This window comes from Gobio gobio, assembly GCF_949357685.1.
Source record: "Gobio gobio genome assembly, chromosome: 22".
Lineage (NCBI taxonomy): Eukaryota > Metazoa > Chordata > Actinopteri > Cypriniformes > Gobionidae > Gobio > Gobio gobio.
Genome location: NC_137118.1, coordinates 27,561,657 through 27,583,499, shown reverse-complemented (window position 1 = coordinate 27,583,499; position 21,843 = coordinate 27,561,657). Strand labels below are relative to the sequence as shown.

The 21,843-nt window shown below is 38.6% G+C and overlaps 1 protein-coding gene across 1 annotated transcript in view; it reads left to right on the top strand.

The window, feature by feature from the left end:
* wrn (WRN RecQ like helicase) overlaps positions 1 to 19,341 on the top strand; it is a 46,978-nt gene extending 27,637 nt beyond the window's left edge. Inside the window, exons 30-36 of the mRNA XM_079805349.1 lie at positions 972 to 1,086; positions 2,569 to 2,691; positions 6,685 to 6,847; positions 10,583 to 10,707; positions 11,704 to 11,823; positions 12,080 to 12,220; positions 18,240 to 19,341. Coding sequence (XP_079661475.1) covers positions 972 to 1,086; positions 2,569 to 2,691; positions 6,685 to 6,847; positions 10,583 to 10,707; positions 11,704 to 11,823; positions 12,080 to 12,220; positions 18,240 to 18,353 — 901 coding nt within the window. The 3' untranslated portion in view covers positions 18,354 to 19,341. The remainder of the gene's footprint in view (positions 1 to 971; positions 1,087 to 2,568; positions 2,692 to 6,684; positions 6,848 to 10,582; positions 10,708 to 11,703; positions 11,824 to 12,079; positions 12,221 to 18,239) is intronic.
* The last annotated feature ends 2,502 nt before the right edge of the window (positions 19,342 to 21,843 follow it).

Sequence of the window (21,843 nt, the reverse complement as noted above, 5' to 3'; positions counted from 1 at the left end):
CTGTACTGGCTGAGTAAAACCTCCGGTGGCTCATTACTGCCATACTTTGGTCACCGCAGATTTAAAATATGCACGAAATGAGCCGCTTACGGCAAATAAAAGTTATTTACCAACTAATCGATGAATAAATTAGTTGACAACTATTTTAATAATTGATTTGAATCGATTAAATCGATTAGTTGTTTCAGCTCTACCATGCTGAGATAACTACCGTATTTCCCGGACTATAAGTCACACTTTTTTTCATAGTTTGGCTGGTCCTGCGACTTATATATCAAAATTAATTCATACTGACTGACAAGAATAAACATTTAGCTATGTCTACAGCCGCGAGAGGGCGCTCTATGCTGCTCCTGTAGCCTACCCCTGAAAAAATTACCTGAAAACTGAAATATTAACTTAAAGACAACTGAGAAAGACTGAACACAAACAAAACGCCCCCCAAAAAGAAAATCCTATTCTGCAAATTACAAACTGCAGGTAGTAAAATATGCAGCCGAAAACAGTAATCGAGCAGCAGAAAGAAAGTTTGGAGTGAGTGAGTTGTGAGGGACTGGCGAAAAGCAGAGGTTACTTTAACTGTAATGAAGAAAACAAAGAAAGCTAATCGCGGACTGAAAGCAAGATGAGCTCCCGCTCTCCGCGTGCGGTGTGAAGCTGCCGTTATAGTCCAGTGCGACTTGTATATGTTTTTCTCCTCTTCATGACGCATTTTTTGACTGATGCGACTTATAGTCCGGAAAATAGGGTATTTTTATTGAAAGGGACTTCTGTATGAGCTGTGCTTTATACATCGCTATGCTATTGACAATAAACAATGGACCATTTTTTGTGACCACACTTTAATTGTTAAAAAAGCCAAATTTGTACTGACGATTAAAAAAACAGTGTTATAAGGTGTGATATTAAACTTAGGCAGACATGAATGTCCTATGTCATATTTTGATGTTTCATGTGGACTTTTTTGGCAGGCCGTGCACAACATCCAGCTTGAAACAGGTGGACGGTGTTTCAGAAGCCAAAGCAGCCATGTTAATGCCTCTGATTGATGTCATCATCCGATTCTGTCAGACACACAGCTTACAGGTACTGCACACTAGCACACTGCTAAACATTGTATATTGTGCACTACCCTTCAAAAGTTTGGGATTTTTTAAGTTTTGTTTCAAAAGAAGATTCTTATGTTCACCAAGGCTGCATTATTTGATGCTTTTTTCTTATTCGATGCAACCTTGCTGAATAAAATTTATAATTTCTTTAAAAATGTGATCCCAAACTTTTGAACGGTTTGAAAAATTATGATTTTGATGTGCAAAATGTATGACTGTAGGTCACACTTTAGGCGGCCTTAACTACTATGTACATGAATTTTAATTACATAAAAAGTACTTGCATTTAAATAACAGTTTTAGTTACACAGTTAACGTTACCCCTAGCTTTAACCCAACGATTACCCAGAACCCAGATCTTAACCCCTATAATCCTAACCCTACCTTTACTCCTAAAGCCAACCTTACCTCAAACTCATTAGCAGTAAACATGGGAGTGCATAGTCTTGTTAGTTAGTACATAGTAGACAAGGCCACCTAAAATAAAGTGTGGCTTGAGTGTATATTGCAAAAATAATGACTGTTCTCAAACAAGTTTCCTAAACCAGAAATATAATCTTGCCTCTAACTTGCCCCATTGTGCTGTAGTTGGAATGGTTGGGATGCTCAAACAGAGTAATGTTTTCATAATGTCGCCACAGAGTGGCAGTGTTCAACCTACCAATGACTTAAAGTTGTCTCAGCATATTAATCTGGCATATGAAAGTATTTTATCATTCAGAAAAGTATACATTTCACCTTTAAGCACTTATGGTTATGCTGTATTATGAATATATATATATATGTATATACATATATATACATATAAATAATTCTATGCTGTGCTGTACAGAATATATTTTGCTGCACATAATATCAACACTGAGTGCCTCATTTCTTTTTGAAAAGTTACTATATATATTCAAAGGACATAACATTTCCACATAAATCATTTTAATCAAATTTTTTAATCAAATTGAATGTCGTCCACCTCCACTAGTAGATCTAGTGTTAACTAAGGTTAAAGGCCCTGATATACTTCAAACGAAAATCGAAGAACGAAATAATGTGAGAGGAAAGAGCGCAGCGCATATATACATATTCATCTAAATGCTGCTCTCAGCAGTGTGGGCAGCGTCAGATGTTCGATAACAGTATATCGCTGGTCATGTATTTCAAACTTAGTTTTACCTCTAAACGGAGAACGAAAAAGAACTTTGCCGTGAATATATCGGGGCCTTAATAGTTGATTTCAGTGAGATACACAGTAGCTGCTGAACAGCTGTTTCACATCACAGCTGTCACAGTTCCTCACTGAAACTTTGGATTGACCAGTCAGCATCTAGGACCACGTCCATCTATTTTATTGTGGATCTTCCTGGCTCCAGATGTTTCTCTCAGGGCTTGTAGGTTGATTTATTATCTTCAGGATGAAGTGTTATACTGTATGATTATGATAATGAGTTGTTCTGTGAATCAGGTGGATGTTTCCTCCAGCTCTACTCCACTTGTCCAAACAGCAGGCGTAGGTTCTGTGGGACAGTTTCTGCCGGATAGTGTCTCCGTCACTTACAGACTGTTCCAGATGGAGCACAAGAGCATGGTACGATATTCACCTCCTATTATTATGCCCAATGTCCATCGTGTCCAAAGTGAAAAACGTATCAGTGTATCTGGGTCAATGGCAAATTAAGATGCCAGAGAAGATGAAAAGGAACAATAAAAAAGTACTTCCAACAATGCACAAAAATGTGTTATAATAAATGAAAATATGTATGTATGTGTATAGCATGAGACAGAAAAAACATAGAAAGATGCTAAACAGAAGATAATCTGCTTCAGTGTGAAGCAGCAGCAGTTGCTAAATATGCATCCAGGACAATAGGACTGGGAAACATGAACAAATTCTACTGAGTGCACCTTTAACGCTGTCATGAAACAGAAGTCGCAGTTGACTTCACTACCGTATTGTGACGTATTTCTGAGTGAACCCGCTTATGTAGGCCAGGACCTGATTTTATCCATGAGTTGTTGATTGGGTTGTAAAAAGTGAGTGTTGCATACCAGAGTGATCTGAATGAGATTGTCTGAACTGCAGCATGGTTTTAAGTCCTGTTAATTGCAAGGTGGGGGTCTCCATGGATCAGACATGTTTGTTAAGCACATTCCACATATGCAGGGCTGCAACAAACGATTATTTTAATAATCGATGAATCTAATGATTATTAGAACAGTTAATCGACTAATCATCGGTTATCGCCATCGACATCGACGACTAATCAGTACATTTTGGACGATTATTCATCTTTTTCAATTAGTTAAAGCATCGAGTTATACATATTCTAACTATAATATATAAAAAAGAAAGTCACTTCAGCTTTTGAAATGGTTTTAATACATTTTGAGCCAAGTTCTCAGAACTCAAATCACACACAAATGCTCTCTAAGCATTGTTAAAATATTCTGTTTGCTTTCAATTGAAAAAAAATAATAATAATAATAATAAACAAAAATTAGCTGCATTACAGACAAAAAAAAATAGATGTTTGAATGTAAACATCTCTTGGCAGCAGTATTAAGAGCTTAATTTGTAAAACAATAATGGGCCCACTGCTTTTCTTAGAACTAAAACAGAAAAAGAGGACATTTACTTCAGGACACAAAGAATGGTAAAAATATGAATCTGCAAATGACATTGCAGAAAAAATGACATAATATTAATCTCTTACATGACAATTGAGCTGAAAGATTCTCATTCACCTTTTAATCAACAATATGAAAAAGTAACTGACATGATATTCTTCCTAACACTGCCTTTTGTCTTCATGCATATGGAACAAAATACAGGCAAGTGATGAGACTATAATACCTAATAGTGTTATAATAATAAAAAACAGTCCTGACTCCAAGCTCGATTAAACTTTATTCTATGCTAAATAAATCATCACATTACTGTAATTATATTATTATTGTTGTTAATATTATTACAATTATTAGTAGTATTGCATTCTCTAATAAGAGAATGTACCGCTAGTTAGTCGTTTCCTCTTTAAGTGCTCCAACATGCACGTTGTGCTCTCGTTTCGCCTTGCACGTCTGAATCAGCTCCTGGTTCAGTAGTCAGGGCACTGATCAGGACAAGAATCAATGGGCTGATCCCTGATCAGTGCCCTGACTACTGAACTAGGAAGCTGATTGAGACGCAGCCTTTAGTTTGAAGTTTTGTGAAACTTTCCCACTTCTTGCTAGTTCAGATTTGTTTGCACTCCGTCATTCGCGCTGTTTTCTTCTACCGCAACATTTGTAAGGGCTGCATTGCACTCTAGCGCTACATCGCCGTAGCGGTCAAATCGCGATATTGCAGGCCCTTACATTAGGTCACATGAGATCAAACGACTACTTGACAACAAAGATATTTGTCGACAATTTTGTATTGTCGACAATGTCGACTAATCGTTTCAGCCCTGCACATATGCTCGATTGGATTGAGATCTGGGGAATTTGGAGGCCAAGTCAACACCAAAAACGTGTTGTTGTGCTCCTCAAACCATTCCTGAACCATGTTTGCTTTGTGGCAGGGCACATTATCCTGCTGAAAGCGAGCACAGCCACCAGAGAATACTGTTTCCATGAAAGTGAGTACATGGTCTGCAACAATGCTTAGGTAGGTGGTACGTGTCAAAGTAACATCCACATGGATGGCAGGACCCAAGGTTTCCCAGCAGAACATTGCTCAAAGCATCACACTGCCTCCGCCGGCTTGCCTTCTTCCCATAGTGCATCCTGGTGCCATGTGTTCCCCAGGTAAGCAATGCACACACACCGGCCATCCACATGATGTAAAAGAAAACGTATTTCATCAGACCAGGCCACCTTCTTCCATTGCTCCGTGGTCCAGTTCTGATGCTCACGTGCCCACGGTTGTCGCTTTCGACGGTGGACAGGGGTCAGCATGGGCACCCTGACTGGTCTGCGGCTATGCAGCCCCATTCGCAATAAACTGAGATGCACTGTGTATTCTGACACCTTTCTATCAGAACCAGCATTAATTTCTTGAGCAATTTGAGCTACAGTAGCTCGTCTGTTTATTCAGACCACAAAGGCTAGCCTTCCCTCCCCATGTGCATCAATGAGCCTTGGCCGCCCATGACCCTGCTGCCAGTTCATCACCGTTCCTGCCTTGGACCACTTTTGATAGATACTGACTACTGCAGCCTGGGAACACCCCACAAGAGCTGCAGTTTTGGAGATACTCTGGCCCAGTCGTCTAGCCATCACAATTTGGCCCTTGTCAAACTTGCTCAAATCCTTATGCTTGCCCATTTTTCCTGCTTCTAACACATCAACTTTGAGGACAAAATGTTCACCTGCTGCCTAATACATCCCACTCACTAACAGGTGGCATGATGAAGAGATAATCAGTGCTATTCACTTCACCTGGTCATAATGTTATGTCTGATCGGTGTATAATGAATGGTTTGTTTGCTAGGATGCTAGCCTGGGATGCTGGTTATATAGAGCAGTCCCTGACAAAGTTTAGCTGGATAATAGAGCTCAGAGAGTGAGAACCAATAGCATTTTTAATTTGGTTTATATGGGAAAGTTTACTGGGCATTTAAAAATAATATATATACATAAAAGGATGTACTTTTTAACTCACTTTATGGGTAAACAACACACACAGTTCTACGATCTTTCATGTGCACAGCAATTTATGCCAGCACATACTCTTAAAGAGAAACCATACGAGTTAAATTTTTGCCATAATCTGTTATCCCTTTAAATTAGTGCTAGATAATGGCAAAAGTCATCTAAATCTTAAAATGCCAATTACTTATCCAATATTGACCAATACCAATTATTAAATACTTAAAAAAATGCCAATAAATTGTTCTTGCTTAATCTTAATAATTATTTGAAGTTATATATTTAGGCCTTTTTGCCATTTATTAGCCGTATTAGAGAGACAAGATCATAAAAGACAATCTTATGGCCAATTCGCACTACACAGACAAACGCCAACAAATGTGTGTTGGGTTTTGTCGGATCAGTGTGTTACCCCTGTCGGCCTCTGTTGGTGTTGGTTGGGGTTTGTTCTCACCCGACTGAACATGTTCAATCCGCGTTTGTTGGTGTCTGTTGGGGCAGTGTGAACATGATTATGGTTATTTTTCATAAAATTCTAAATCCAATGGCCTTGTTGGTGTTGTTTGTTGGCGTTTGTCTGTGGGGTGTGAATTGGCTAAACTTGGGTTGCCCAAGGCACTGCTAAAAATCCCATTTACACTAGTTTTATCAGTTGTAAGTTTGTACCAAAAAAAAAGCATTGCTTATAAAGAAATAATAAATATGCCCCATATATACCTTATCTTTATTACACTATCAAGCCTGTTACACCATCTTGAGATTTTTAATTCATCCCCCATACAAATATCAGTTTAATTTAGGTTCATTGTAGAAAAGATGTATTCAAGTCACTGTCTGTTAAATGAATTGCATTATCATATATGTTTTTGGACCGATAAACTGAGCATGGTGTCATTGAGCCGGTGTGTTTTGCTGGTGAAGCAGCAGTTATTTGTCTTGTCTTGTGTAGAGGCAGGTGGCAGACGTTCGCTCTCTGCCCATGGCAGTGGTGGAGTCTCACCTACTCCAGGCGCAGAAGATGGGCTGTGCTGTGGACACGGATAGAGCTGGACTCTCAGCGGCCGTCTATAACACCATCAGAAAAAACATTGCCTCTCCTCCAGCCAGCTCAGGTTAAACACATCTCACCCCAAAACAGCCCACTATCTCTTATCTAAAAGCTTGTGTTTTTGTTCTTGAGACTATTTTTGGGCCACAATGTGAATGATATTAATAATAGTGCCGTCAAAATTCATTAAAAAAAAAAATTCATTGTAATGCGTTAAAATAATTTAACACAATCAACGCAGCATCTTTGCTAACACGTAAAAGAGAACGCAGTGCAGTATAGGGATGAAACGATTACCGGTTTCACGATAAACCACGATAAAATGTAGTGACGGTTAGTAATATCGTTTAAAATTTAATTATCATTAAAACCGTGTGTGATTATCACGATTTTGAAAACTCGCGGTAAATCTTGTCCAGTCAGCGTCAGTCTGGTGCAGCACGCAGCTGTTTTTGAGTGAGAAGAAATGGCAGAAGGCAGTGACAGCACTCGGGGAAATGTTCAGACTTCTAAAAGGACCAAATCTGAGGTGTGGTCATATTTTGGCTTTTACAAAAGTCCTGAAGGAAACTTAATCGAAGATGGTCACCCTGTCTGCAGAACATGTCAGAAGAAAGTCGCTGTAATAGGGGAAACACTTCAAATCTGCGGACGCAAGGCAAGTGGACTTTGACCTCAATACCAAAACTACGTCTGGCAAATTATAACGTGAAGTGAACGAACAAATTCAGACAAGACTAGGGTGACATTTAAGGGATAATAATCAGGGCTTGACATTAACAACCGCCATTTGCAGGTGTAACGTTATTTCGGCTGCACACTAGTCACTCTGGCTGTTGAACTTATTATAGTCTTCTTAAAAGCCATCTGTTATAATCGCGTTGAGCATGAATAACCTCTCATAATCAGAGACGTTCAGATTAGCCGGAGTTTTGTTCAGACCGCACACGCCGCTCTCACTCGCTGAAATCAGCACTCAAAACATGCGATGTACGCAGGAGATTCACTCATCATCCAGTGATTGACTGTTTCTGTTCTATTTCAGCAGCGAAAATAGTTTCAAACAAACACAGCAGAACCACAGCGCATCTGATATGACTGGCATAAAGTTGGCGAATTTAGGGACCGTCTCTAAAGTTACATACAACATTGGTAACGTTATACACGTTTCAAACTTCAATAGCATTTGAAGGGAATGACAGTCATAAAACTGACTGTAAAGTGTTCATCTAGGTGTCAGGTATGATGCACACATTTTGATATTTAATAAAATAAACTGTCAAATCATATGGAAATATGGATATGCATTATTTCACTAGGATACTGTTTGGGCTCTTACACAAAATATGCTAGATTTAAATGCATCATTGCTGATCACTGATGAGAATATTGCTTGAGAATATATTTACAGAGATAATATTAGAGATTATATTTACACCAAATTATTATTATTTATGCGTTGCTATTGACGACAGCCATTATAAGGAAGGATATCCCACAGAATCTATCTTAAAAAAGTGCATAGAGCTCCTTGATTTATTTGTTGTTTGTTTATTTTCAAATATAAAACTTGTTGAAATGTTTTAAGTGTGTGCATCTGTTCTTTTTGAACACTTTCATCTCATTTGAACAAAACCGTGATAATATTGATAACCGTGATAATGTGGGTCATTATAATCGTGATGTGAAATTTCCATACCGTTTCATCCCTAGTGCAGTACTGGTGCGTGTCTGTGAATCTCCTGTCTGTGTGCGCACAGAAAGCTGCTTTAATGCTGCGTTCACACCAAACGCGAATTGAGCGTCTGGCGCGAGTGATTTCAATGTTAAGTCAATGGAAAGGCGCGTTGACGCGCGTCTGGAGGTCTCGCGGCGCGGAAGGCGCGTTTCGCGCGGCGCGAAGGACGCGAATCCGCCTCATTCGCGCGTCCAGCGAATTGAGCGTCTTGCGCGAAACGCGCGTTACACGCGAATGGTGCTTTTGTGCATTCACGCGTTTGAAGCGAATTCGCGTCTGACGCCCGAGTTGAAAAATTTGAACTTTGGCGTCAATTCGCGCCACGTTAACCAATCAGGAGCCTGCTTGCTGCTGTCACGTGGTAAAGTGACGTGTATGAGAAACCCTGCATAAATTAAAAATAGTACTATTGTGTCACAAAATGTAGTTTTAAGACTTTTTCAGATGGGAATGTAGTTGTTTAAAGCTCAAATCTGTGGTTTATTTATAAAGAGAGCGCCTATTTAAAAAAAATAATCTTGTGTTTTTGGAGTTGTGAGATCCAGGCGATCACCGGGCAATCACTGCTCATAACCCCGGCGAAGGCAGCCTTTCCTCGGCCAGTCCTTCTGGCGTCTGCCGCTGGCTCTGATGTCCTGTAGTGGTTCGTTTTGTGTAGATCTAACGGCCGAGCTTTGCTCTCATGAATCTATAATTTGTTGTCTGCCAAATCGTTTTGACTGAGGGCAAAGAGAAGTTTCATAACTTTATATTTTAAGGATATTTAAACATACATGCAGTGAAGATAATGTAGGAGTTGCCTGGACCACATTTGTGTGGCTATTAATGCTTAATATATATTTTTAATGAAAATGAAAAGAGGCAGAGTGGTGTTTTATGACATATTTCTCCTGGAGTGCCTTGAACGCGCGTCAATTTCGCTTCCAGCGCTCGATTTCTACGCGCGTCCAATTCTCTGCGGACATGCGAATGCATTCAAAATGTTCGCGCGTGAAACTAGACGCGGTAGACGCGATTTGGACGCTCAATTCGCGTTTGGTGTGAACGCAGCATAAGACAGTGCTTGAATGGACAAAAAAACACAAAATTATGCCAAAATGCCTGTTTTGTTGAGGATTCTCACAAGTACAGTCTTAAATGAGTTAAAGGAAGTCTTAAATGAACGTAAAGAATTGTGAGAAAATGGGATGCGTGTCAGATCTGTGTGATATGTGGCAGGTCTTAAAGTGACAGCAGCCTAATAAACCTGCTGCTGTTTGTCATTAATGTTAATCAAAGAACAAAAGAAAAAGAAAAAATCAATTACTGCTCTTAACTGAATAACTTTTGTAGCTTTAATAAAGATTAATATATATTTAATTTATAATTCGCTTCAGAAGGCCTTTATTAACACCCCGGAGCCGCGTGGAGCACGTTATTCGATGAACAGGTGCATTTTTTTATGGACTTCAAAAACAGAGCAACTATTACTGCAATTATAATGCTTGGGTTAGCCTGGATTTTTTTAATATAACTCTGATTATATTCGTCTGAAAGAAGAATGTCATATACACCTAGGATGACTTGAGGGTGAGTAAATCATGGGCTAATTTTCATTTTTGGGTGAACTATCCCTTTAAAAGTGAAGACTGTGAAGTATTTGATAACTTTATCATATAACTTTAATTTCTGTATATTTCCTACCTGTAGATCTTAAAGCACTGTTCACAAGGTTACATGGGTCAAAAAACTATGAAAACAATAAACATTTTGACGGGGCAAGTAAAAATCTGAACCAGTCTGACTGGACCAATAGAAAAAATTGACCCCTGATATATTGAAGGGCAGGTAAATGTGACATTTATTATAATGGGTTTGTGAGAAGATTGTTTTAAGTTGTTTTTTTTTAAAGCTTAATAAATGTTAAAATTGCATTTACATTAAATTTTTTTGTTTAAATGTGAAATTATTACAATATAAAAAAATATATAAAAAAACATTTAATGTTAGGTGCGATTAAGATAGATAATCCATTGACAATACTAATTAATCTTATATTATTTCTTTGTCATTCCTGAACAGATCTGAGTGATTTTAAAGCGATTCGCTCTCGTGTGCCTGATGATATCAGTAACTTCCTGCTCAGGCTGGCGGTTTATGAACTCCAGAGAGAAGCACATCATGACATCAGCTGGATTGAGCCGCTGGTGTGTTTCACTCCTGTCGCTCTTGACTCCAGTAGAGATGCATAATTTGATTGAAATCATTTTGTGTTAATTTAATTTTGTGTATATTTGGCTGAAATGGAGGTGCACCAGCAGAGGGCAGCACAGTGCTGTCTCATGGATTTGTTTGTTTTTATCAGAGTAACTGATATACTGATCGCTGCTGATGTTACTGGTTTCACTAGCAATAGTTTATTTACAGCTGCTGTCTATTTATGTTTAAGGGTTTATCATTTTAATTTTCACTTCCTCTGTGCTGAGCAGAATTATTCATGGTATGTGCAGATACTAAAGTTTACTATGATTTTTTTTTTATTTTGCCTATTCTCTTAATAATGGGAAAAGGAGTTTTACTATCTCATAAATCAAGTACCAGAAAAATTCAAGGTCTTAAAGTCAATACCTGCTATTTGATTCATGAAACGCACTGTATTCAGAGAATCCTGCAGTGTGGCATGATATAATCTGTCTAAAACCACTTTATAATACTAGATGTGCAGCTCATATAGACACTATACGGAATATTTGTACTTTGTATTTTTACACAATTACTTGTGTACATAGAATGCACTTTTCCTTACACGTTTTATCCTAAAACCATCATATTGGTAACATTCAGTGACTCTGTCGTATTCTCATCTCTGTCAGTATTCTGACATTAAGACTCACCATCTGCTGTGTCTCTCAGACTGATTACGGCAGACCTACTTTATTTTTCTTAGCCATCATCCCAGCATGCCTCATCTCCAGATGTGGCGTCATTGGCTTCTGCAGCTGTAGTATATGCACATTTCACAGAAACCTCTGCAAGATTTGATAATAAATTAGTTTTACTGCTGATGTCTTGTAGAAAAAGATAAGTTTTAAGCAATTGCTTTCATGGTTATGTTCTTTGATGGTCACGTCGGCAGCTGTATAAGTTCCTGAGATGGCAGTATGCAGGGATCAAATGCCAACAGATGTGTTTCGTTGTTGTAGGATAAATCAGTGACTGAAGACAGGCCTGCTGTTAAACGTGTGCGTGAAGATTCACAGCTCGAGTCAGATGTCATGGACACAAGTGAAGATGAGCTCTTCATCAATATTCCCATGCCGCAGGTGACTGACATCTCAGTTTTTTTGCATTTGTGCACATAATTTCTGAAATCAATGCATATGCGGATGGACTTCATTTGAAAAGCTGCTCTTTCATTAGTTCTAATATCTAGTCTACCTTCTTGTTCGTTCCAGGATCAATTCAAATGATTATTATTGCGCTTGTAAACACACTTATTGATGTCCAGTCCCATATTGTTAATTCCCTGACTGTTTAGTTTCTGATTGCAGCTGAGGTAAATCTCTATTGTGTGTATAGGATGATCCCTGCTTGAGAACTGATGTCCGTCTGACATCATGTGACCCGGTTCCTCAGAGCAGTGGAATGGTTCTGGCCTCCTGGAACCAGGATAACCTGGATAAGGACACGCAAGATCTTTTCAGTGATTCACCTGTAAAGGTATAATTTGAAGAACAGAACTGATAAAGAATCATTCACAGAATATACACTACTAAACGTACATAAAATACAGTCATTTTAAATTGTAATCATATTTCACAATATTATTGTTTTTGTTGTATTTTTTTGTGAAAAAGAAAGAAAGATCCCAAACTTTTGAACGTCAGTGCATGAACTCAGCAGACAATTGCTAAATGAAACGGACCCCGGAGAGACATGTGAATACATTACACACACTACAGAATCTCAAAATACTCTTAACATCCGTCATCATCTTGACCTCATGTTTGGTGAGAAAATGGATGATGCAATTTTATCTTTACATGTTTTAATAATAGAAAAGGTTCAAAGATACATTTCTCTTTGGTCTGTATTACAATAAAAAGTAAAATATTTTATCATGTGAACTCAGAGTCTAGCATACTACAAAGTAGAAATAATGTACAGTCACCCAGTCACTACACAATAACCCGGACAAGTTAACTTATTATAAAAATATAAAAACATTTGTGTTCCCTACATTGCTACTACTGAGTAATGTATTTTTGTATTTTGTACAAAACCGTATTTGGTACAGCATTATTTATTTATTTATTTAATTTATTGATTTATTTATTAACTATAAATATACACTATATTGCCAAAAGTATTGGGACACCCCTCCAAATCATTGAATTCAGGTGTTCCAATCTCTACCATGGCCACAGGTGTATAAAATCAAGCACCTAGGCATGCAGACTGCTTCTACAAACATTTGTGAAAGAATGAATCGCTCTCAGGAGCTCAGTGAATTCAAGCGTGGTACCGTGAGGAGTTGCCACCCTGTGCAATAAGTCCATTTGTGAAATTTTCTCACTACTAAATATTCCACGATCAACTGTTAGTGGTATTTTATAACAAAATGGATACAATTAGGAACAACAGCAACTCAGCCACAAAGTGATAGGCCAAAATCACAGAAAGCGCATGCTGAGGCGCACTGTGCAGAAGTCGCCAGCTTTCTGCAGAGACGATAGCTACAGACCTCCAAACTTTGTGCGGCCTTCAGATTAGCTCAAGAACAGTGCGTAGAGAGCTTCATGGAATGGTTTTCATGGCTGAGCAGCTGCATCCAAGCCTTGCATCACCAACTTCAATGCAAAGCGTCAGATGCAGTGGTGGAAAGCACGCCGCCACTGGACTCTAGAGTGACGAATCACTCTTCTCTGTCTGGCAATCCAATGGACGAGTCTGGGTTTGGTGGTTACTAAGGGTGCTTTCACACTTGGTTCGATTGCCTGGACCGAACCCGATTTCGATTGCTCCCCCCTCCCCGTGCCCCTGCTGGACTGTGTTCATATTATATTATTTGGTTCCGAACCGAGGTGCGTTTGCGTCATCAAAGCAGCAGCTGTTTACCCGGTTGCTTAGTAATGACAGCGAGCGTGAAGGCGGCGAAATGCATAGTGTTGCTGACCTCACTTTTATATTTTAGTTTTTTAACTGTTGGTTTTGTTTCTAAAGCTTCAGTACGTAATGGCACTTGCATCTATATGGTGCAAATGTACTGCAAATGCTCTTAAAAACGCTGAAGACGAGCAGAAATGAGATGTACAGCTCTCTGCTTGCAGTATGTCAGTCATGCTCGTCAGGAAAGTGAGTGAAACACACACAAACACACATTTTTATCAAATCATACGTCATTAATAGCGGTTCACTTCCGCGATTTAGTACGATTGCGTTCACATCAGCAGCGAACCGTACCAGAGTTCACATGAACCGTACCCCAGACCACCCTTTTTAAGCGGACTCTGGTACGGTTCGCGGGTGCGCACCCGAGTTCGGAAGACCGCGTTCACATCATCCAAACGTAGCGAACTCTGACATCAATCGAACCCGGGTGCGCACCAAAACTGCTAGTGTGAAAGCACCCTAAGAGATCAGTACTGGTGGGAACAGTTGGGGGATGGCCCCTTCCTGTTCCAACATGACTGCGCACCAGTGCATAAAGCAAGGTCCATAAAGATGAGTGAGTTTGGTGTGGAGAAACTTGACTGGCCTGCACATAGTCCTGAGCTCAACCCAATAGAATACCTTTGGGATGAATTAGAACGGAGACTGCGAGCCAGGCCTTCTCGTCCAACATCAGTGCCTGACCTCACAAATGTGCTTCTAGAAGAATGGTCAAAAATTCCTTTAGCTTGTGGAAAGCCTTCCCAAAAGAGATGAAGCTGTGATAGCTGCAAAGGGTTGGGCCAACTCCATATTAAACCCTACGGATTTAGAGTGGGATGTAAAGTTCATGTGCATGTAAAGGCAGCTGTCCCAAAACTTTTGGCAAAGTAGTGTATATCCAAATTGTGATTATGAAAGGAATTGAAAATTCTTCTGAAAGTAGAATTATCAGAAATATGTATAGACTGTGTAAAACACTTGAACTTTAGTATTGTTCAGTCATTTCTGAACATTATGTGAGTGACTATTATTGTAACATGGATGCTGTTTTTGATGAATGCGGCGCCTTCAGACTTAAAACAGCTCATCATATGATGTTAACACAGACGTTTTTTTAGGCTGTAATCTAAACCCCAACCTTTGGTTTAGGTGTAATCCTGTCCGCTAAAGTCATTGAACATCAGACACCCTCCCCTGAAGTGATGAGCGCTGTGTGCTGCTTTAGCATGAGCCAACTGTCTTTAACCTCTGCTTGACCTTTGACACGCACCATTACCCGACACCTCCCCTTGTAAGCTCAAAGCCATTAAGGTCATAAGGTTGTGACCTGTGTCACTCAGCTTCACGTCTGATCTTCAGGAGTGCAGGAGGTGTGACAGGATGAAGAAGATTTTATACTTTTGGCCCATGTTTCTAAAAACAATAAAGGAAAAAGGCAAAATGAACTTTTACTAACACAATGTAATAATACTACGCCTTATTAAGACTAATATATCATATAATGTTATTTTTTGTGTGTGTGGTTCAGGTCTTTTCCAGTAAATTCCAGCCATTACTGTCTAGCGTGCATCTCTCTGACCTGTTATCATGGACATTAATGGTGATAGAAGCTGGTTTAAAGAGCACGTCCATCATTGCTCTTTTGTCCTGCAGTGACATGAGCCTGTAGATCGATGTGAGATCATTAGGGCCTCTTTAAACACACCCTCCCTGATGTTCCCTCGCCCACTCTGGAGTCGCACAAATGATTTAACATGAATACTGAACAGATTGCAAGACAGGGAGATAAGAAGAGCTGGCTGGAAGGAAATGAAGTTTGGAGGGACACATAAATGGCTTATGAGGAATTGTGATGGATGTTAATCTGAGCGCGGGGTTTTCCTCTGTTGATGCAGCTGTCTGCGTCATGTAAGCCTTCGCACCCAGGATCTTCTCAGTGATGTGGCTGTAACTTAAATGTAAACCCTCGAAAAAACAAAACTGCATTTTTTTGCATTTTCCTGCGGAACAACATTGTTTTGCTTGTGCATTGAATCTGCATGATTGTGCGGATGAATATGACCCTTTACAATAGATAATGCTTTACAGTCAACTCTGCTAGAGAGCTTCATATGGCAATTTATCTGTTCAATAAAATATACTCACCTGTTGAGTAATAAAAACGCCATTATCTTCGCGTTGCTTTTACAACATTTCAAATCCATCAGTTCTTGCCATCTCTGAAAAGTCAAACCAACAACAAGCCAAGCCAAACTGTTCTTGTTTTATTACGAGCTCTGTCACGTTCTCTTTTTGCGAGCAGACTCTTCTCTGTTCGGTGCTTGTTGAAAAGGGGTGATTCCCCAGAGGTTGGAGATTAAGCTGCTCCATGTCAACCTTTCTCGCTCATTGTGACAACTAACCTCTTCCACTCCCACACCATACACACGTCAAAGCAGCCAGAGCAACTTTTTTCTATTTACAGATATGATGAGACATGCACGGTCGAGTGACGCATGTACGCAATTTCCCATTTACCATCCTGTCAGGTCTAAAATATAAACACTTTTATATGTTTATTTAAATCTCACGTCTTACGAACTGATCAGCTCTTGTGACAGATGTTTTTAGAAATGTTATCAAGAAAAAGGAAAAACTTGCATTAGCTCTGGTGACATGAAAGCTTATGGTGACATTATCTAAACGTGGTGACGGCCAAATGCAAATATTGTTGATGTTACGGGGCTTGAATTTCGGCGTGGGATAGCGTGTATTGCGCATAATTTTACTATTTTACACCCAAAGTGTGTGCACATAAAGATGCCTCTCAATACTAAATTGAGTTCTTTTTTTGCTCCTTAATGCGCTTAAACAGTCAAATATACACAAAATAATGTCAAAATGCCGGTCTTGGCGAGTATTCACTTAAACACAGTCAGTTATGTTTGTGTGTCAGGCCTTAAAGTGACAGCAGCCTAATATACCTGCTGCCAAATTATGAGATGATGTTAAAGCAGCACTAGGTAACTTTTCAACCTTCATAATATATTTTCAAAACTCTTGTGATGATACATCGACTTACAATAGGTTGAATGACACGTCTGCCATAGCCTGACGGGGTCTGTATCGTTTTTAATCGTACTTTTAAACTTCGGGTTTCGGGTAGTAACCCGAGAACAAAAAGAACTACAAAATTAGACTGCTTTACGGCATATATGTCACTTCCACCACCATCCCCACTTCCTTAAATTCGGACGTGCGTGAAAAAAACGCTCGCAAATCATTTGTTTACCGAATGTTATAGTCATGGCCGAAGCAGCACAGAAAAATAAGAAAGCAAAGGTTTTGTCTGAGGAAAGCAAAAAGAGAAAACGAGAAAGTGATCGGATTAAAGGCAGGACGAGGCTCAACACTGGGCCAGCGTTTGCTCGTTGACGTGAGCTGGAGGAGGAGGGGCTACATTCTTGCAAGTAAATACGTAGTAAATACAAAATCATATTTTAGGATACCTAACATGTCTGTGATATTGGTTTATTTGTCTTTCCTCAAGCTTTAATGCAAATCGATTTTTCGAATTTGCAGATTCATCTATGGTAGCTTGATATTATAATATTGACGATATATGGTTATTACCTGCCACTCAAACATTGAATTGAAGTATCATATAGATTCTGTAAAACGGGAACCAATAGACTAGGCTACTATAATGACGCTGGCTTGTAAACGTGAGCATCGCGATCATTTGGCGTTTGAAAAAAATAAAACCCATGAAATTGTATTCATATGACCTGCTGAAACATATGCCACTGTACCTGGGATGAAGACATTTCACACGCGACGCAAGCAGAACACGCATGTGAACTCCGGCAGTGTTCAGGGCTATCATGGTTGTCATGTCAACAAATGCACGTGCGATGCATCCCCTGATGTAGAGTGACCGTTTACGACAGTAGTAGAGGACAATACTGTTTCACAACTGTAGGGGGAGCCCGAGAGCAAAAGTTACCTAGTGCGGCTTTAAAAAATATCTATATGGCAGTTTTCCCCATGGTATTGATGTCAAAATTGTGGCCAGTGAAAATGCTGAGTGGCTAGTAACATTAGCCACAGTGGCTTGTGAGCAAAGAAGTTTATGTTAAGCCCTGCATGTAATACACTTGTAAACATGTATATATGAATTGGATTGCAACAGTTAGGGTTCATATAAACAGAACTTTGAGAACCTTAAATCAGTTTTGATTCGTTCCGACCATAGACTGTGTAAAACAATGGAAGTTGTGTCCATAATGTCATCCGTAGTATTCTGAAGAGTATTTTTGGGGTTTATGGGATTGACTCCCTTTTGTAGCCAGTCTCTTGCGGCCAGTCAATGAATTGCAGTTTCTGTTCTATGTTGGATTTAAGAGAGAGACCGTACAGTTGCCATTTGGTTCCGACTGACGAGGTTTAGTGCATGAAAGAGAGGTTTAGGTGGTCCAGCTGGTAAGAGCAGTGCTAGTAAGCCTCACTCTCCTGCCTTCAAGAGGCGCACAAGTACCTTATGCTAAATCTAGTTGTCTTTTGAGCAAAATTATCTATTGGCTGATGGTTATCTTTGTTTCCACAGATTGCGAGTCAGACTACGAAGAGAAAACTACCTGATTGGGCTGAACTACCAAACACCCCAATAACTGCTGCAACTGAGAAGAAAACCAAAAAGAAGAAAGGACTTTTTAGTTGACACTCTGGGGTATTACTAAGCCGTTTAACAGACATTTTCATATTTTGTACAAGATTTCTTTGTTAATGGCTCTGAATACTGATATAATCTAGTTCTACAAGAGCGTCTCATTATTTGTCTGCATTTGTTGTCAAGAATCCTGTTAGTAAAGGGGACCAGCAGCTTGAACTCCTCTAGATATTTTTCAGATTTCTCACAGGCCCACACACTAGTTCTTGATTTGCGCATATCATGTTTCTGATTCCGTGAGTGGCCTGGAGCTGAACGCTACTGGCTTCCACCTGTCGTTGTGGAAACACTCCTCTCAGAATACCGCCAACTCCCAGACCACAAAAAACAGGGAGATTTCCAAAGCGTTGGGCGGACTTTTATTTCCTGAATTGGTTCATTCCTGGGTGTAAATATTAAGTAAATAATTAAATAATTGTCCAGAGACAATAAGATTTTTGAAAGTTGAGATTGTTTATTGCCAAGGAGCAAATTTTGTTAAACAAACACCTGTAGTTAAAACAGTACTGATGCAATTTCAGTTAAATGTCTTGCTGCTCACCGTGAAGCAGTGATGTTATTGAAGCAGCACATTCACAGAGCAGTATGTGTATGCCGGCTGTACAATTCAGTTTACATGGCAGGAGTAAAGCACAGGCTTTTATTGTGAAATCTGCTTCTGATTTCTGCCACAATGTTCCCCACCATGGTAAATACTTGCATTCACAACCTGCCTTTATGAAGCAGGACAGATTTTAAGATTTCCTTCCAAACTTTCCCCGTCATCATCAGTTTTGCTCTGGCAGGACATTCACCTGATGCTCCTGAGCACTTCCTCTCTGAGTCTTTGTCCAAAATTAGTTGTGCTACAGTGAAGTGTGAACACAATTCAGCCGTACTTGATTTTTTTTTTTTTTTTGTCTATGGTGCTTATGTAACCAGTGTAAATCTTTTTTTTCTTTTTTTTGTATACAAATTTAATAAAAACAATCAAATAATGAAAGAGTTGTAACTGTACCTGCATTCAGGGGGAACGGAGTGCCATGAGTCAGAATCCAAGCACCTTTGAGGTCTCACTTCCATATGATGACATGAATGTACACTAACATTTCATGCATATGGGACAGTGGTTCATTACAGATAAAACAATAAAACTTAAGCTGCATTCACACCACCAGAGACTTTGTCGCTGCATGTCGCTAGTCTCTGTACTGTGAAGTCAATCATGGGCGTTCCTAGTGTGAATAAAGCTGGACATACTTGTATATCCAACTTCATATTATCAGCCAGCTTTTTATATAGTTACATTTTTCAATGATATCTGAACATATCTTTAGAAAATGCAATCACATAATACTGAAATGAAGATGTTCTAAAATGACTAGGAATTAGTTGTCTTGTCTATAAAAAAGTAACATTGACTCTGAAGTGTAGTGTTATATAATCTACAGCAGTGCTAGTGCATTAAATCACTAACCAGATATACTACAATCTATACATACATTTTAACAATTGACTGTAAACTCTCATTCAGATCTACCTCCAACAAATCAACAGCCGTTGGATTAGAACGATACTACATTTTTTTTAATGATTTGTTTAATCGGAACATTAAATCACAACTTTAAGGAAATGTTTAATGACTAATGATTTTTTCAAGAATTGCTCTTAGGAATTTACTTTCAAACTCTTTTAATTTATTTTTTAGGTTATTATCGGGCCCCACTTCACCTTAAAGTCCCAGTGAACCGGAAGTTGCAACTGATTTTATTTCAGTGCTGTGGAGTATTTCCAAGTGAAACGGATATATTGAATAGAGGGTTTTACTTTTTCTCCATCTCTCGCTCATAGCAGACTAACGGTTGAAGGGGAGTGGTTAAGGATATTCAAACCCAAGCCGTCAAACTGCCGTCATCGGAAAGTTTAGTGTTCCGTCATCGTTCCGCCATTCCAGAACGGAAGATTTTTTCAGTAAAACAATTTTTGCTCAAATATTGCAGAAATAAATGGGATTTTACATTTTAGTATGTTTTTAGGATAATGTAGTAATATTGCAACATTGGGTAGCAGAATTTCAGTAATTTCACTCACTCTCTGAACTAGGGATGCCACAATTCTCAATATAATATTGAACCGTTCGGTACGGCATTCACAGTTAAAGACGCGCTTGTGAATTGCGTTTTTTTTTTTTCGGTTTTGCATTTAATTAATTATTTTTTATCTTATTTTTATTTTATTTCTCTCCGGCTCTGTTTGAGTGTGCCTGTGAGTCTACGCGCTGATATGAGCAAATATCCAATCACTATGCACTAAAGTTAAGGGGTGTTTAGCCACGCTTGAAATGCTGGTGTCAGGAGTTATACTCACAGAGCACTATAGTTATTCACAATCACGAAAGTTCATTATTTGTATGTTTTAAAGCCTTGCTGGTTAAACGTTTCATTCGTTTTAACATGCGCTGAGCACGAGCACTAAACGCTGCCGCTTGTCCTTAAAGGGGGCAGTTCACCTCTAAAATAGTGTCATTACTTACTCACTCTAATATTGTTCCAAACCTGTATTCATTTCTTCTGTTGAACACAGACAGTTGAATACCAGACAGTTGATGGTAGCCATTGTTATTTTATTATTTCATTATATATTCTATAACATTATATAATATATTCATTATATATTCTACAATGGGGACCAGCAACTTTTTGGTTTCCAACATTCTTCAAAATATATTTTATGTCCAACAGAAGAAAGAACTTTATTCAGGTTTAAAACAACTTGAGCGTGAGTAATCGATGACAGAATTTTCATTTTTGAGTGAACTATCCCTTTAATGTTAATAAAACAACAAAAGACAAAGATAAAGTCACTCACTGCTCTTGACTGAAAAACTTTAATACAGGAGCTTTAATAAGAATCAATGTATATTTTATTGTGAAGTCTATGTAGTGTTTCATTTTTACATTTATTCATTCCATCTCATACTTAAATGCTAATGTACAGCTCTGAGCTGCCAGTGTAAATCTTTATATATGTTTATTTTATATTATACAATACACTAGGAATGTGTACAAGGGTTTTTTAAGTAAAATAAAGAAAGGGTATTGCAATAAAAACAATTCATTTTTTCTCCTTAACCTCTTTCTGTTCCTGTCGTCTAAGAATAAAATGGCAAAAAAAAACTGATGTGACAAGCCATCCGAACCGAACCGAACCGAACCGAAAACCGTGGTTAAAAACCGAGGTATGTATTGAACTGTGGACTAACTGTATTGTTGCATCCCTACTCTGAATATATGTAGAGAACATCTAAGGGTTCATCTGCAGGGTGTAATGCTTATATTACTAGCATATATATATATATATATATATATATATATATATATATATATATATATATATATATATATATATATATATATACACTAATAATTACCCAATATTAATAATTGGACATGTCATATTTTTATGAAAAATAATTTATTATAAAAAAAAATATGTTCAGATT